This window comes from Dermacentor silvarum, chromosome 11 (assembly GCF_013339745.2).
Source record: "Dermacentor silvarum isolate Dsil-2018 chromosome 11, BIME_Dsil_1.4, whole genome shotgun sequence".
NCBI classification, from domain to species: Eukaryota; Metazoa; Arthropoda; class Arachnida; order Ixodida; family Ixodidae; genus Dermacentor; species Dermacentor silvarum.
Window position 1 is genome coordinate 82156024 of NC_051164.1, and position 16481 is coordinate 82172504.

At 45.0% G+C, this 16481-nt stretch overlaps 2 protein-coding genes across 2 annotated transcripts in view; both read left to right on the plus strand.

Moving 5' to 3' along the window:
* The window catches only part of LOC119433858 (synaptojanin-1-like), a 47868-nt gene extending 32514 nt beyond the window's left edge, over positions 1-15354 (plus strand). Inside the window, 6 exon segments of the mRNA XM_037701133.2 lie at positions 774-843; positions 1114-1320; positions 5617-5695; positions 7864-8032; positions 10755-11008; positions 11758-15354. Of these exon segments, the coding sequence (XP_037557061.1) occupies positions 774-843; positions 1114-1320; positions 5617-5695; positions 7864-8032; positions 10755-11008; positions 11758-12480 (1502 nt within the window). The 3' untranslated portion in view covers positions 12481-15354.
* A 573-nt stretch (positions 15355-15927) lies between these two features.
* Positions 15928-16481, plus strand: part of LOC119433859 (F-box/WD repeat-containing protein 9) — a 29126-nt gene continuing 28572 nt past the window's right edge. The window contains exon 1 of the mRNA XM_049658621.1: positions 15928-15951. The gene's annotated coding sequence lies outside the window, so the exon portion shown is untranslated. The remainder of the gene's footprint in view (positions 15952-16481) is intronic.

The following is a 16481-nucleotide window of genomic DNA, read 5'->3' on the forward strand; positions in this document are numbered from 1 at the left end:
GAGCGAAAGTGTGCGACGGTGAGCCGAATCGCGCACAAGGGAGGACAGTGGGAAGGCAATGCTGGAGGGAAGGGGGGTCGCTTGTACTCTGGTAGCAACTGTGTAGTTTGCATAGCGGCGCACACCGTATCTTGAAAGTGATTTGCAGATGCGACAACTTCGGGGTTGGTCGACTCGCGGGTCGGCCTGCCGCCGCATGTGTTGCTGCTCTGTCCTTCTTGCACGGCACTCATCAACTTGATCACGAGAAGAACCCGGTGCCTGCATAGCGCACACACAACCCGCAGCAACTGTCGGAGGAGGTCAATCCAGCGTGCTTCGCGTAGCCATAGCACCCAATCCGATTTTGATGGCAGTTCTTCCGGGAAAAAAAAACGTATATAAGTCACACCGTTCTATAAGACGCACTGATGAAAAATTCTGAAAAAAAAAACACGACTTATACACCTGAAAATACGGTAATCGTTATAAGGGTGTAAATGTAGATGATTGGTAACCTTATAATTGAAAAAAAAAAATGTACAGAGGAAATACATGGGGAAGCCTATAGCAGGGGTGGGCCAACTTGAAATGTGTGGGTGGTGGGCCAACTCGAAATTTGGGGGTGGGTCAACTTGAAATTTGCGGATGGGCCAACTTAAACTTGGGGGTGGGCCAATTGAAGTTTGGGGGTATGCTTACACATACTTAGGCAACTCCAGGGGAGTTTCTGCATAATTTTTTTGCTCATGGCACCTGCTAACACTTTTCACGAAAAACTTGTTCTTTTACAGAGGACCCTTTCTGGAGCCCCGGACGGATTGCACATTACGGTAGAGCTGAACTTAAAACGTCTGATCACAGGTGAGGGAGTAGATCTGCCCGACTTGCCTATGTTGTTGTTGTCCAAACATATTTATTATAGGTCATCCTCCCCTAAATGAATTGAATACTAGATACACTTCTTGTTTACCTTGTCTGTGTTACCTTGCTTGAGTTCTTAGTCAGTGGAGCAATAATTCAGACATGCCACATTTAATTCCTTCTCATTGCTAGTGTTTGCAACTTATCTTGCTGTTACCGTTTATAGCAGATAGCTATTTTCATAGTGGCTCTTCCTTTATGATTTTTCAGGCCCGTGGTGGCCGACATCGACATAGAGGTTTCTCAGGTGGATGAAGCAGTTCGAGAACAGACTTTCCGAGAGGTCGTGGACCTTATGGGACCACCAGATGGCACCGTGGTGGTGCACCTGGAAGAAGAAGGGGCCACATTTGAAGACACATTCCTTGCAGCACTTATTCAGACGTTTGCAACAGTTGGAGAAGTTATCCTGATCAGGTAAAGCCATGCTATAGTGCCTTTAGACTGGAAGTGACATTATGCCTTCTCCATGTATTTGCATAGATATAGTAGAGAGGCTGGTAATTGTCTAATTTTCTCATTAGCAGCCTTTAAATAACACCTTAGCCGACAACAGGGGCACCTGGTGGCTTGTGAATCCCATAACATGGCCTCAGAGATTTACGGTGTGCCACGGCGCAGCCCTTTGTCACAGGTGCCATGTTGGTTTTCAATACTCCAGGTTCAACATCATTTCCAGCAAGCGGTAATGGCCGTGTTTCTGTTTCAATTCAAGGGATTGGCCAAGAAGCAGGAAATTTTACATTTGTGTATTCTTCTTTAAGGGGTCCTGAACCACCCCTTGGGCTTGGTGAAAAAACACAGTCGGCGGATAGCGTACGCTGCTGTGAACATCTCAGCCAAATTTTGCAGGCGTGCATGGTGCGTGAAGCTCGGAGGCGGAGTGTGAAGTCACCTTTTTCTCAAACTCTCTCTTTTCAACAGAAGCCTTCTCGTCACTCTTTTCCTGCTGCTATATTTCGTCATATAGCAGATTCCCATACGCAGCTGCTATTGCCCAATAGTTGACATAAGTCAAGAAGGGTATTCAGATCAGTGCATTTCTTCCTACTGGTACTATGTACATTTATTGACGCAGTTTAATAAACAGGCTGTGGTTAGCGAAAATCTGCTTTCCAATTTTGATAAATATTACGTACTTGCGGAAGAAGCTATCATTTGCTCACACTCGGCCGTAGCCACCCCCGTAGGAATTCAATGTTGTCCACCATGCTCATTGATGTCCTAGCCATTGGGTCTTGCTAATTTGGCTAGTTTTGAACACTCAACTAGCCTCGAACTACACGTGCACTTGTCAGCGCGCACTCACTCCTGGCTGCTCCTGGCTAGACGCCTTGGCAGATGTCATTTCATATTGAGCTATTGGCAGTGCTTCAAAATGCACAAGTTGGATGTGGCTACTATCTGTCGGTCAAGCTGGTGCAGGACAAGGCTGGTCTGCACCACGCAGTACAGCCAGACTGAAGCATATGAGCACACGCGCACACTCAAGCCCTGTCGTGCACAAAACCAACACTGTGGATACGCACTACAGTTGCATGTACAGTGTAGACCGCTTATAACGTAAGTCGCCGGAGTCGCGAATATCCGCACTATAAGCGGTACCGCACTATAACCAAAGCAACAATTTTCAAGGCCCGCACATATGCAAAACATGTGCACCGAGCCGCCACGCGTATGCGACATTCGAGGAATGCGGCTAGAATGTTTGCATTCAATTTACAGTCGAATCTCGTTAATTCGAACCAAATCACGCGGCGGCGCCTCCGACCGGCATTGCTCCGGCACCGCCATAGAGTAAAAGCTTAGGGGAGGCCCCTCAATGTTGCGCGCGAACAGTATTTCTAAAATACTGTATTTACTCGCATAATGAATGCATTTGCATAATGAACGAACCCCCCACTTTCCCAATCAAGAAGTGTTTTTTTTTTCTTTTCCTCGCATAATGAACGCACCCTGAACTTGCTGCCGTGAAGTAGGAGAGACACGGTACAATTCGGCGTCTCTGATAAGGCGTCGGCAGGTACCATTGTATCGGACGCCGCATCGGACGCCGAATCATACCGTGTGTCTCCTACTTTTATTGCGATAGTAATTATATGGATACTCCAGGCATATTTTTGTCACTCCAGGCGTATTTTTACTTCGATTGCACCTCGATCTCCCGCGTTCGAACGAGGAAAGTGGGGAGAAAAGTTGCTGTATTTCGTCACGCGCATGGCACTGGGGGGAGGGGTGCGGCGCAGCAACCGAGCATTGCGCGGCCGGGCGCGCCTTGACAGCGATCTGCGTCAGGGGCTGAGTCTAGGTGCGATGGCAGCTTATACCTTTGTGCGTGCTCCGTTCTCGCCCCTCAGTTTGCAATGAAGCGATACACCGCACAAAGGTCACTTCGCTTGCTGTTGCTGCCGCGCTTCCTCACGCCAGCGTTTTTAACAGCAAGTGTCCGCGGTCATCGAGTGTAATGTGTTCATGTTTACCTGTGCACGCTGACACCATGCTTGTCAATTTGCATAGTTAGCCAATGTTTGCAAGTTTGTACGGCCGATAAAACTATTATCTTTACTTTGTGTAGCTGTCTACACATTTGCTATTGCAATCGCTAGTTCACCTTTCGGACGAAACTGCGACTTTTTTAGAGGTGCCCGTGGAAAAAAAATCACTCTAAATGTTACCCCGCATAATGAACAACACACTTGTGCATATTGTGCATATTTGCGCATAACACACTTTGCGCATATTTTTCTGGAAAAAATGTACGTTCATTAAGCAAGTAAATACAGTAGTCTCTTTCCTTCAATGCATTTCTCGACTTTGATAAAAAGTGGTTTAGGGCCCCTTTAAGTAATATTAGAATTTATAACCAAAATAAAGCCTAGAATATTAGAGTGTGAGTGAGAGAAAAAATGCAGCATTGAGAAAAATATAGGGGTATGCAAATACCAAATAGTAGATTTTGAATCGAACATCGAATCGAATCATGAAAAAAGAAGCCGAATATCGAATATCAGAAAATGTTTTACTAAATTTAACGCTTACAAATATTTGGCAAGAAAATAAGGTGCTGCACATGCTCAGGGGTTCCTTAGTACTGAATAACAAGAACATAGCAAGCTACTATCAGTAACTTAGGTACAGTCTGTTTTACACTTAGGGGAAAGATCGGAGCGCCTTGAGTTTTCCCCTAAGTGTGAAACAGACTGTACATAAAAATCAAGATGTACAGTACGGTCTACTCTTATTAAAGGGAACACCAAATCGGTACATCAACACTACAGCTCAGTTCCAGCAACATTGCAGCTCAGTTCCAGTCTATGAGGTTCTGAAAAAATATATTTTTTTTGTCAATAGAATTTCTGTTAAATAGAATCAAGTGCTTTTGTCCCTCTGAAATTAATGAGTTAGTGACATTCTGTTGTACTGAATAACATTGAGGTTCTCAGTTTAATTGTGTACCTGTATTTTGCGGCAATCTTTTTGCTTTCCCCTTTTTGCTTTTGCTTTCTAGTTTTTCTCCAAAATGCACAAGGGCTATGGCAACTTTAGGACAGGTGGATTATCGTAAGGCCAATCTGCGTGACAAATGAAAGGAGAGGCCCCGGCCAGCACGGATGTATTGGAGAAAGTGTGGCGGAAGTCACGTGCTGTTTTTCGCAAATGAGCACTGGGACGCGTACCCCAAATGTCAACGTTGCCATAGCAACCGCACTCCTGAAGCTTTCGCTGCTGCTCTCGGTCTCTGAAAAGTGAGATAAGATTTTTCTGCCGGTGTCTTTCTCGCAGCACCTTTTGTTCGTGAGAAAAGGCGACTTTGGAGTGTGGTGTGTAAGCTTGAAAGTTGTGTTTTGGGTCTGTGAGTGTTGAGTGTCAGCCAGCAACAGATACACTCAAGCAATCATGGCGAGGTCTTCGTCGTCGTCTTCTTCAACGTGCCACGGAAAAGCACAGGAGTGTGTCTGCTTCACCAAAACAGCTACAGAAGTTTCGTAGGCTTTGTTTTGACGCGCGTCGGCAGCAAACACTTCCGGCGGCTCGTAACAATGCAGTTCAAAGTTCGCGCCTATCTGCACCGACCAGCTGTGGAACCCCTGATTGGAGGCGCAAAGGGAGATGGCACACCAACATGGCTGCACTTCCGGCTTCAAAAATGTGACGTCAGGGCCTCTCCTGTTTTGTTTCTTTCCTCCATGAATGAAAGTGCCGTGTATCACGTGACTGAATCACTGCTCCGCGCGTAGCTGACACCGACGGTAAAGAGCAGGCACTGTCCGTGCCATGTCATTGTCAGGTTCGGCGTGATTTGCTACCTGTCAAAGATTCTGAAATCTGGAGGGTCACAGCAAGTTCGCACGACAGAACGAAGCATTGCCATACCACTGCCCTTAACGTTGCACCGTTATTGTCTTCACATCACCGTCATCGTTGGGGTTCCCGTCATTGCATGCAGTTGGGAAAACACAGGATTGCAGGAGTTTTGCACACAGTTGCGTGCAATAAGAGGGCGTCAGGTGAGGAACGGCTGTCGAAGTAGATGAGTTCAGAGCTGGAGGAATTGCTCAAATTTGCTGACATTTCCCCGTGAAGTTGTTTAAGAAGTGTGTTGGATCGAATACTAAGGGATTTTTCTTCCAAGTGTCTTCCCTGTATGTTGTCCACTTGTGTCAAGCTGTTACATTTGTCGTTACCTTGTGCAATGTGTCTGGACACTCCCAGGTACGTGGCTGACATGCTTTGGGTGACATTCCTGGAAGGCCAGAGCGCGCTAGCAGCCACGCACCTTTCAGGAACGCAGGTGAGCTTTCCTGAACCCCTCTAGTTTCCTTGGTGGAAGGTGCCCTCGTAGGCATGTGATGCAGAAAATTCTGCTTCTGTTGTTTTTTAGAAAGACATTATTTAAAACCTATTTATTATGTTATGTGGGTGAAAGAGTCATCTCTCTTAAAATCTTCATACTCCTAAGGAGGCACTAAGAATGCATTGAATAAATTTTTACTATATGGCGACCGAAGAATTCAGTACAAGCTCCACTCACACAACTGCCCTTCACCTGGCCTCTGTGTCTCCACACTACAAAATGTAGTTTCACGGGGATGCGCCATGAGTTTACACGTAATGAGAAAATGCGGTTGGTTGGCATGTCTTTTATATTTGCTCAAATGTAGGATGATACATTTTTTTTTAATGAGAAATGTAAGAAACTCGGGCATTGGCTTAGATTTGTGAAAGCGGTTTGGGCCACAACCATCCAACTGGCGAGAACTGGCTGTGGCAGATACTGAGATCTGGCAGCAAGCTACGAGATCCCGGAGGCCACGATTACAGCTGATGGATTGATGTGAGCTACCCTTTTTTTTTTTTTTAACATAGTGTCTCATCGTAAGCAAGGACAGTGCATTGTGGGAAGAATCAATGGAAGAAAAGCCTGGACGTCGATAAAGACGACAATTAATGTTGCATATCCTTGTAACGAGCATAGAAAACCATGATAAAGTGTTTTTTTTTTCTTTATCCGCAGTTTAATGCTTTCTTTTTTTCTTTCTTTGCACGGAAGTTTTTTTTTTTTCTGACCTCATAAATTTTCGGGGTCAGCTCAGAATCAAGGCTGGCCTAGATTTGAATAAATATGATGTACAAATTCTCCCCAAGTTGCTCAACGGTATACTTACCGCAGCACTCCTAAGTTGCCACAGACTTCATTCTGTTAGATCACCATCCCAGAAACTTCACAAAGTTTGTTTAATGCCGAGAGATGACTTAGTTGCAGAGATAATTGCAACCTAAAAGGGCCATGCTGTTCTCCCATTATTGATGAGCGGGTTCACTTATGTGGCAGTGCTGGCAATGTTTCAGATGCTTTGCCAACTCCTAATGGCTACATTGAGATGGAAGTCTGCACAAAGAGGGCACTTCACTCTTTCACCTAGCACTAGGAGAATTATTTTTCAGGGGGAATTCTCGCAAAAATTCGTCAAATTGGCCTAACTGCTTATTATCTTATGTTGAAATTCAGTATCATTAACATTTCTATCATCAGTTGTTGATACAGTTTTGCTATTCAGTATTTGTCTTTAGTGTCTTTTTGAGTTGTTTCAAAAATGGGCGTTTCCATGTACAGTCGCATTCAGCATGATTGCAACACAAGCAAATTCATGCAGAATTTCTGAAACGAGGTTGCAGTTTCTTCATTCTTACTTTATTATACTCTCCCAATGTTCCCTTCCTCACTGATATAATAATTATAATAAAGACCCTGTTCACTGTTCCAAACTAGTACAGGTTATTAGATGCAGGACATGAAAATGTGCAGTTTGCTTATACTCATGTAAATGCTATGTAGTGTAACTTTTTATACTAGGTGTTTCCGCCACAACTGTCTCTAATTATTAAAAATAGGAGATTTCAGACACAGTGATAGTTTCTGCTGGACAAGATTGGTGTCAAGTGTGGACATAATAAAATTCTCTGAAGGATCATTTAGTAGCCTAATTAAGAAATATTCACTAAACAACTTTTGAATTATTGATATGTTGGGCAGCCAATGCCACTTGGACATTTGTAGCTAAGAGCGAGCTCGTGACAAATTGGCTTTTAAAACGATTAAGAGCCCTTTGTTGAAACACGCTGGTATGAAGCGTTCTGCCTTACCTTGAGCACGAAACCAAAACTGAATATGTCAGGAGCATGCGTAACCACGCCTTAAAGTTGAGTCACATGGCAAGAGCCATGTCATGCGACAAAAGCTAGGAGATCTTGTGGCGACTAGATGTGCTGTTGGCTGAAAAAACAGCCGATGGATGGATGGAGAGATGGATGAATCGGTGATATATGGATAGACAGATAGTATTTGTTCTACCTGGAGGTTGGGCTTTATCAAGTCGTGTACCTCTTACCTTACTAATAGAGATGCAATGTATAAAAATATGCGCTGGCACTTTGAATAAACTTGCAACTCTGCTGCAGGTGGACGGGCAGCGCATAGTGGTGACCCTGAAGACCACCAACTGGGCACAGGCAGTGGAGCATGAACTGAAGCTGTGCTGCAACAACACGGTCCCTCTGGCGGAGCCCTCCAGCAGAGATGCTGAGGAGGAAGCGGCCCCGCTGGACGGAAATGATGCCGCACCCGATGGTCTGTCTATACGGATGGATTTTAACCTTCTGCCCTTCTTTTCCTTACCTTTTAACGTGATAGCGTTAAGGGTGCCGTGTCGCAGGAAATCCGACGTTGGCGTCGGCGTAAGCGCTGGCGTCCGTGGCAGCGAAAATCATCCTGAACCACCCCAACCAGGCAGGCCCTCCTCGTGGCGCAGAGGACGTTAGTGAACAAAATTTAATTTCTCAAAGTAAAATCCTTCAGAAAAACCGTAAAGTACGACTTAACTACAACCTACAGACATTGGGATAGCGTCGGATTGTAATTTGAATGGACGAAAAAACATAATTTTGTTACGAGGAAACTCAAGCACAAACTCCTTTTCCAGCATTTCTACCCTACCAACAGCGACGCACCCGAGTAGGTTACTTGCGTAAACACTATCCAGATGGCGCTCGCAGCGTAAAACGGTAGCGGCGCGCAGAGGCGAATGTGGAAAAAAAAAAGAAAGCTGCAGTTGCCAGGAAGCCTCACAAGCATTCAGGGATCTTTTAATGTTGTCGCGTTCCACTCTTAAAGGCGTCCTCCAAGTTTTATCCACCTCCTGATCGAGGGTATCTTCAGTTCAAAGCAACATTCAGAGGAATAGTGTTGTTAACTCTTGAAGGGGAGGGGGGGGGGGGGGGAAGGCAAAGTGACCAGGTTGGGGCCCACAATGTTCCATTTCAGCAACGAGTCCCTAAGTGATGATGATTTTCTCACAATATTGTCCTTTGTATCTTCTCAGTTTTCCTAGACATGTTCCTTATTATTTAAAAAGATTTATAGCAGTACATTACCTTTTTCTGTGGCGAATCACACAGTCGGAACGTGAAATGGGAAAACAACCCCCGATTTTCTAAAGTGATATCGCATCTCCAGATTTTGCTTTGCTCAGAAACAGCGGCTTTGATGTACCCATATTTCCTGCTAATAAGCTCTTTTGTGTGTCTTTAGAAGCAGTGACAAATGGAGGCACATATATCTTCCTTGGGATGAAATGGGGGCGAGGCATCGAGCTTCGTCAAAGTCCCTTGAGTAATTTCACCTAGGCAATTTACTGTCTATTTATGTCTGGGAAAAAGGTCAACAAATATGTCACTAGAACTCTGAAAAAAGCAAAGTTGTCACTAAAAAAACTAAACACTCACTTAATTTAGCGACTTTCTCATTAAGTTACTAACACTGCAGGTGAACAGAAGGGACTACCGCTTTTCCCATCCAACTTCCCAGCATATGTTGTCTTGTGATAACTACTATTTTCAACAAGGACTTACCAGCCCATCGTAGAGGGCTACAAATGCATCTCCTGGCTCTTCAGTATCACTTACTAGTGTGAACGGACACTGAGGATCTGATAGCACTTTTATTTTAAGAATTGAGTGCGAGGGCATAAGATAACATACCGTAACATAACATAACGAGGGCCACCAATGCCTGAATGACGTGCGTATAAAGTTTCATCATGTGCCTGAGTGTCTGATTTGGTGCCGTCGCACATTTACTTTTTAATGTTTTTCATCTTACTGCTGCGGAAGTTCAGTTGGTGGTACAGTAGCAGGATTACTCAGCAGCGATCTTTCTTTGTATTTATTCTAAGCTTTTATACGCTGCAAGAGGATATCCAGTGTTTGTCCATGCCAGTTTGGGCCACATTTTTATTTACATACTATCGCAGAAGTAGAAAGCATGGTAACTTCCACAGAAGCTCAACGGGGGTTAAATCACAGTGGCAAATTTTAAAGTGTGCATATACCTGTATAAAGCAATAAGTACGATTTGCAAGAGTGAAGCAGTAGAATACGTGAAGCAGGATATAGGCAGGCACAGTGGCATATCGTATATCTACGACCTTTAGTTGGTTTGAGCATGTGAAGGGATCCTGTAGATGTTCAGGATTTATTGGTGCATTTTCTTTTATTTCTATTCTTTCTTCCATACATTATGGGCACATGCCTGTATCACATTGTTCAGTCATCAGATCGTTATCTGTGGCTATCTTCGTACTATGAAACGTGGCTACATTATCTGCATAACTTCATGCTGCAAGTATGTTACTCATTACCTTACTTGCAATGTTGGTGAATAAATCTCTGTAGCGGCTCTCTAAAGTTTCATCGTCCATACAATTCAAGGCATGTGGAATCAGTGTGCGCATTTTTATTAACTTGCATAAGAAGTGTATCGTGCCACGCAGTCGTGCCTTGTTCGTATGCGACCAGTGCACGATAACACAGACAATGAAAAGTTGCTGTATTTTTTGTTTGTAGTGTGGTAGACACCCGAAAGAGAACAACAACAAACAGAATGCGAGACTGCAAAGTGAAGTGGGGAGTGTTCATCTTCTTGTTTTTTTTTACTGTAAAATGTGCATAATTTTATTTCGTGTTTGTATTTTGTCTTAAGGTGTTTAGTTACAGCACACCTACTTCGTACGAAACGCTGCTGATGCGCCTGGCTGGCCAGGACTTCTTCGTTACACGTAGTAGTGAAGGTCATCTTTATTTGTACTGCTAATAAAAAACAAAGTCAGAAACTGCGGCCTCACCTGCAGGCTGACGTGGGCATTGCTATCAGTATGTCAATATTGCTCACTAGCATTTTGTCACCTTGGATGGCCTAAGGCAATCCAAGGTGACGCATCAACTGATTAGTTTGAAATGCTGTTTAAAAGCATGATATTTCAGCTAGACGTGCCTTCACTCTTCACAACACGCAGAATGGTCAAACGACTACGAGTGCCACTCGCAGTCTTCATCGGGCAAGAGCAGCCCTTCATTCTCCGGCGAGGTTGGGTTTGCCCCGGAGGAGTCTGCCGTCCCGCCCCCTGTGCCAGGCCGGTCAACGCCGACCATGAACCCACCGGGTAGGCCTCCACCTCCGCAGAGACCACCGCCTCCGCAGAGGCCACCACCTCCCCAGCGGCCACCTCCCCCACCAGAGCAGGAGGTCAAAACTGTTGGGCAGGAACAGGTATGCTGGCACATTTGTCCGCAGCACACACTTCACTCTGTATGTACACTATCTAATGCACCCTTGTGTCTGTGTGTCCAATGGCCACACCCTTTAGGGGTACACCCTATACTGTGCACCCTAGCCCAAACCTTGCACAAGGGACCATGCTTTGCCCACTTCCAGGGGGCACAGAAAAATAACCAGACAAATTTACCCTTTATGAACCTTCCTCTGTATTGCGGGCTTCTGCAGAACTGATTTGCAATAGCCAGGTAAGGTATTGAGAAGTTATAAGCATATTTGAAAATCAGTCAGCAAACTTTTACTTCAGTATCAAATGTGTGTGGTGGATGCAAGCAAACAGCCATTAATCAGGCTTGAAGCGGTCTGAAAATACATGAAAATAGGTGTTACTCTATAACATGCATAAATTTCATCAAGTCTCTTTATTATTAACGAAAATGGATCTCCGAGGAGCATCTCCCCTGATCTTCAAGTTTTCTGGCAAAGCAATAAAAATTATTGAAGTGCCATCAAGTCAAGTACAGTGGACTTTAAAGCAGATGTCAAGCAGCATCTTTAAAGCATACATCAAGGGACTTGGAAAATTGGTTCATTTTAACAGAAGGGCACCGAATCAATGTTCAGATGACGAAAGGTCCTCAAACTGTTCATCTCGTCACAGAATTGAGCGTAACATTGGTGAGCTACTGAACACCACTCTGTTGGCTTAATATCAAGATGCTTGTTTTTCCTCCCCACTCCAGACGGCATCTGCTGCTCCCCCTAGGCGAGTCCCTCCACCACGACCCGTGCCGCCACCTATACGGCCTCCGCCGCCTGCTACAGCTCCCGAGGCATCGGCTTCAGCCGGTCCGCCGCCGGACACGCCTCCTCCCCCGCCTCCCCCACCCAGAGTGGATTCGTTCGAGAAGAGTCCACCGGACACTGCCAAGAACGGCATTGGAGGCACAGAAGAGGAAGAAGAAGCACCCTCGTCCCCCTGGCAGACCCTGCCTCCAGCCCCGCCTCCACCCACTCATCCTTCCGCTGCAGATGAACTCCACAGTCAGCAGCATCCTGTGGTCCCGTCAGCCCCGCCTCCCTTCTCGCAGGGCCCACCCTCTCACTCGCATCCTGCTCCTTCGGCCCCACCCCCCTACGGCCCACCATCCTCTGCACCCCCAGCTCCACCTACACAGTTAGCTCATCCCAGCCAACAACCTTTGCCACCCGCTCCAGTGCAGGCCCCGCCTCCTGTGCCGCAGGCCCCGCCTCCTGCCCCACCCCCTACGGCTGACAGCGTGGCTTCTCCCCCGCACACGGCTCCACCTGTGGGGCCACCCCCGAGTTTGCCGCCGGCCCCACCAATACCCTCAAGGCCGAAAGTCATGGCACCCGTCAACATGCAGGCTGCTGACTCAAAGCCTCCGCCCATTCCTGCTAGGTCAAAGGCCGGCCCACCGGTGTTCACCAGGCCTAACAACTGAGGCTTCTGAAGGCGCTGAATTCATTACACTGATGACTAGAGTTTGCGCCTAGGAGGAAGCATTGCAGAAAGCATTCCAGTTGTGGCCGTAGTTGTAACAGAACATCGTTAATGCGTATGCGGTGGAAATTCAGGGAAAGTGCATGCAGATGGTAGAGCATACTGGGAAAGATGTGATAGTGTCAACAGGTTCGTCAATGCTGCTGCATCTAAGCTGGGGCTGCAGTTTAGGTGGGTACGTATTGATATTGAGATTCTGCTGCACAGCACAACATGCCTAATGCAAATGACCTGTTGTGCTCCTCGAATAATGCAGGAGCTTATTTCTAGCTCTAATAGGGATGGACTCTTCACCAGCCAGTCGAGACCAAAAGTTCTTCATGACTATTACTGGTATCTGGGCGGGAGTGCTAACCAAGCCAAGTATTTATAACTCTGAGCCATTACTCATGCAGGGCTGTAAACGTTGACAACTTGGTGGTTTTGTTGTACTAGTACTATTCTGCTCTAATTTACCACATTATGTCGCAGACACACACACAACTTTGGTTAATATGAATAAGGTCCTCGTTTCTTATTATGGTACTCCTTAGTTCTCACTGGCCACATTCTCGGAATAGAATTCCGTGTCAGCCATTTGTAGCTGTCAGTGCTGGTTACGCATTTGCATATTTGCAATCGGTGAGCGTGCTTCTCAGCCTACCCTAGTTTTATGTGCTGCTGTGTCTCTAGTCATACCGACATACTTTTATTTGAGTAGGAACAGTCTGTGGACATATATGTGGGAGTCTCCTCTTAGAAACCTAGGTGCTGCGTAGTGGGTGTCCCTTTTCGTGTGAGAACTTGCCCTCTACTTTTCTTTATGTTAATATTTATATTTTCTCATCGAATTATGCACAGTCATCTGAAAACTGAGCGTGATGTTTTTTATTGTTGCCGTAATATTCTCGGAGATATTTTATTGCAGTAAATTGAGTGCGTTATCTCACTGTGTTGCGGAATGATCCATCAGTGGATTTAGTAGCACATAAACAAAAAAATGCACAACTTTTTTCTTTTTTGTGTTGCATGTTTTACCGTGTCATGGTCTTTACTTTTTACTCTAGCTTTTTAATGGAGATGTTTCTGACTTAATCTGAAATATACTTTGACCTATCTTTAACTCATGCTGTTCCTGGGTAGGTAATAAATTGTGGCTTGCCTTAATTTAACTCGTAGATGCCCATTGCCGCTGAGTCAGTGAACTTGTCTTGTTGACTGCTGCTGTTTGTTTTGTGATTAAAGCAGCTAGTTGCTTCTTGCCATCTTTTGGCTGATGCAAAACCAAGGGACAAACGTCATCGTTCCCAAGAACAGCATCTCTAACATAGGGTCTCTCATGGTTATCTACCTGGAAATCGGCGCTATAGTCCTTCAGCCACGATGAGGAGGCTGGAATGTGTTGGCTTTGGCTTGACATCTGTCTCGGAGCCACATTTCAGATGCAATGAGTGACCAGAGTCATGTCTGCTTTTATGCATTATCAGGTCACATAGGAAGCACTTTTATTTATAGTAGAGTGTTGTGAAATGGGGCTTATAGAATACTTAGGTACCTGAGCTAAGGTGCGCAGTATTACAACATTGACAACATGGGCCACTACATTTGTACAAAAGACGGGATGTGAGGACATTTGGCAGATGCAACTAGTGACTGGGGTGGTGTTCGTTTGTTAAGGGGGCAGGATTTATCATATGCCAAGATGGCATAAAATACTTTGTTGTGAAAAATGTTTAATTACACGAGTACCCGTGCTAATGCTTAGTCATTAAATGTGGGAAATACTGTGGATAGGCTTCACTAAATGTGGAGAAAAGCAAATTTCCTGCACCTTCTGTGCTGGTAATGTTATCCTTGCAATTGTCTCTTTCCTTTTTACTTATTTTGCTAGTGAGCCTTCTTTGTAAGCCTGTGCAGCATTGATTAGAAACGTTTTGTGAAGGGGGGAAGGGGAGGTTGCACTTCTTAAATTGTGGGTTGTAGCGTGGTGTTAATGATGCCTCCAGCTGACATATTACGGTTACATCACTCTGAAACTCATGGATATTATTACAAGCACTATGTACATCCTTTGGCTACACCCGAAACAGTGCAGCCATAGGCGACACTTTTCAGGTGGGAGGTTGTATTGTAGGTTGTAACCATAAAAAAGTAGACTCTGCATTTTCTCTTGGACGTTAAAATCACGGCACCCTAAAGCAAGTAGCCAGAGCCTGCAATATGTGAGGTGTAGTGTGGTGTTGACGGCATGTCTAGCATGACATAGTTGTAGCACTATGAGGCTTTCATGAACATTGCAACCACTACATTCCTTCGTTACACCCTTAAGGATGTAGCCAAAGGCTACACTTTTTAGGTTGTGAGGTCGAGTGACTGCGCTGAATTTCCTCCTAGGTAACTGTAAGAAGCCCTATGGCCTCTAGTCTTTCGAAGGCAGGAAAATCCTGTCAGGTGGCGTATACGTAGTGATTGTTATTGGTGGCGTCCTCTGATCGTTAGCTTGCAGCAATCACAAATACTCGATGTCTGCCACTTATTGAATGTGTCACATATGTGCGTCCCTGTCCTGTTGTGCGTGGCAGCGGGCAATAATATATACAATGTGTAATATACTTCAGCCCCTTGTGTACACCACATATATGCTATGCTAAGCGCTTTATGTAAATTGTTTATTTCAGTGACGCTTCCTCTATCATTTGCATATGGGGTGTGGTGGTGTAAAATATTTTATTTAATTACAAAATTTCCAAGTCACACACTTTCTTTGTTCTTTTCCTTCCTGGCTGCTGGGCCATCAGAGGTTGCTGTTGCGGAATAAAATGTACTTTATATTTTACATGCCTTCCTCACTGTCCTTACTTTTCATTTCCTTCAGCGCTGGGCTTCTGTCGGTTCCAAAATATTGAGAAGCTTTAGCTTTCTTTTATCACTTGTGTGCACTTCGATGTACAAGTCATTTTCATTTGAGCATGAATGCATGTATGTGCTTGTACATCTGCTGCACAGCTTGTTGGTAGGGAAACAAGTCCCAAAAGGCCTGAAGCACAAACTTGAGGCCATAGGCTCGTAGGTATCCCATCATTAACCTTTGAAAACAGAACATTGGAAATGGATCCGATTGTCTGTCCACACCGAATTACTAAAGCTGGCGACTGCTCATTGTCGTGTGTTCGTGGTCCTGAACTGGACTCTTCATTCGCATCTTGTCTGACTGATTTGACCCCTTTGCAATGTTCTGATCCCCAAAGTGTACCGTATTGCAATTTCTACTCATATTTGTTCACTTTTGAATTAGTTAATTAGCAGAGTTCATTTGTGTAGAATATCTACAATAACAAGGATCGAAACTTCCGTTTTCCTGGCAGTTATGAGCCTTGCGGCACACTTGTTTTGTGCCTGTGGAACATAAACTACAACAATGACAGAGCCAAAGGTAACAACTGTTTGGTTACTCCTTAGCTTCTGTTAATGGCAAGCATTAAGTTTTGTTGTTTCTCCTTGGTGCATTGTGGCAATTGATAGCAAGCCGCTCCTGGCGATACCATACAAACAATATGATGTACGGTGCACGGAAAAAAGCACTGCATGAAAAACTAAGTGGACCTCAAAATTGTTAGTACATTTACGTTGGTCTCATCGAATCTCAAGTTTATTTCGGTTTCCTCATTTCGGCTTTCTGCCTCGTTGGCTTCGCTCGTGCCTACGGCCGCGTTCTATTGTGCGATTTTATAATTTTATTTATCCGAGAGTCGTATCACGTACTCGGAAGTAATACCTTCTTTTTTTTTTTTTTTTTTGTCAACTTTCTTTTCGCGTGCGCACAGAGACAATACGTCGTTTAGCATATGACGGCCGGCGAGCGAGTCGTGCGGGAGCCGCGTTTTAAATAATCACTACAGCAAGTGCCTGAAAATTTCTAATGACTGTTTTCGTCGAAGCTAGACTAGTCTCCGCATGCATTGT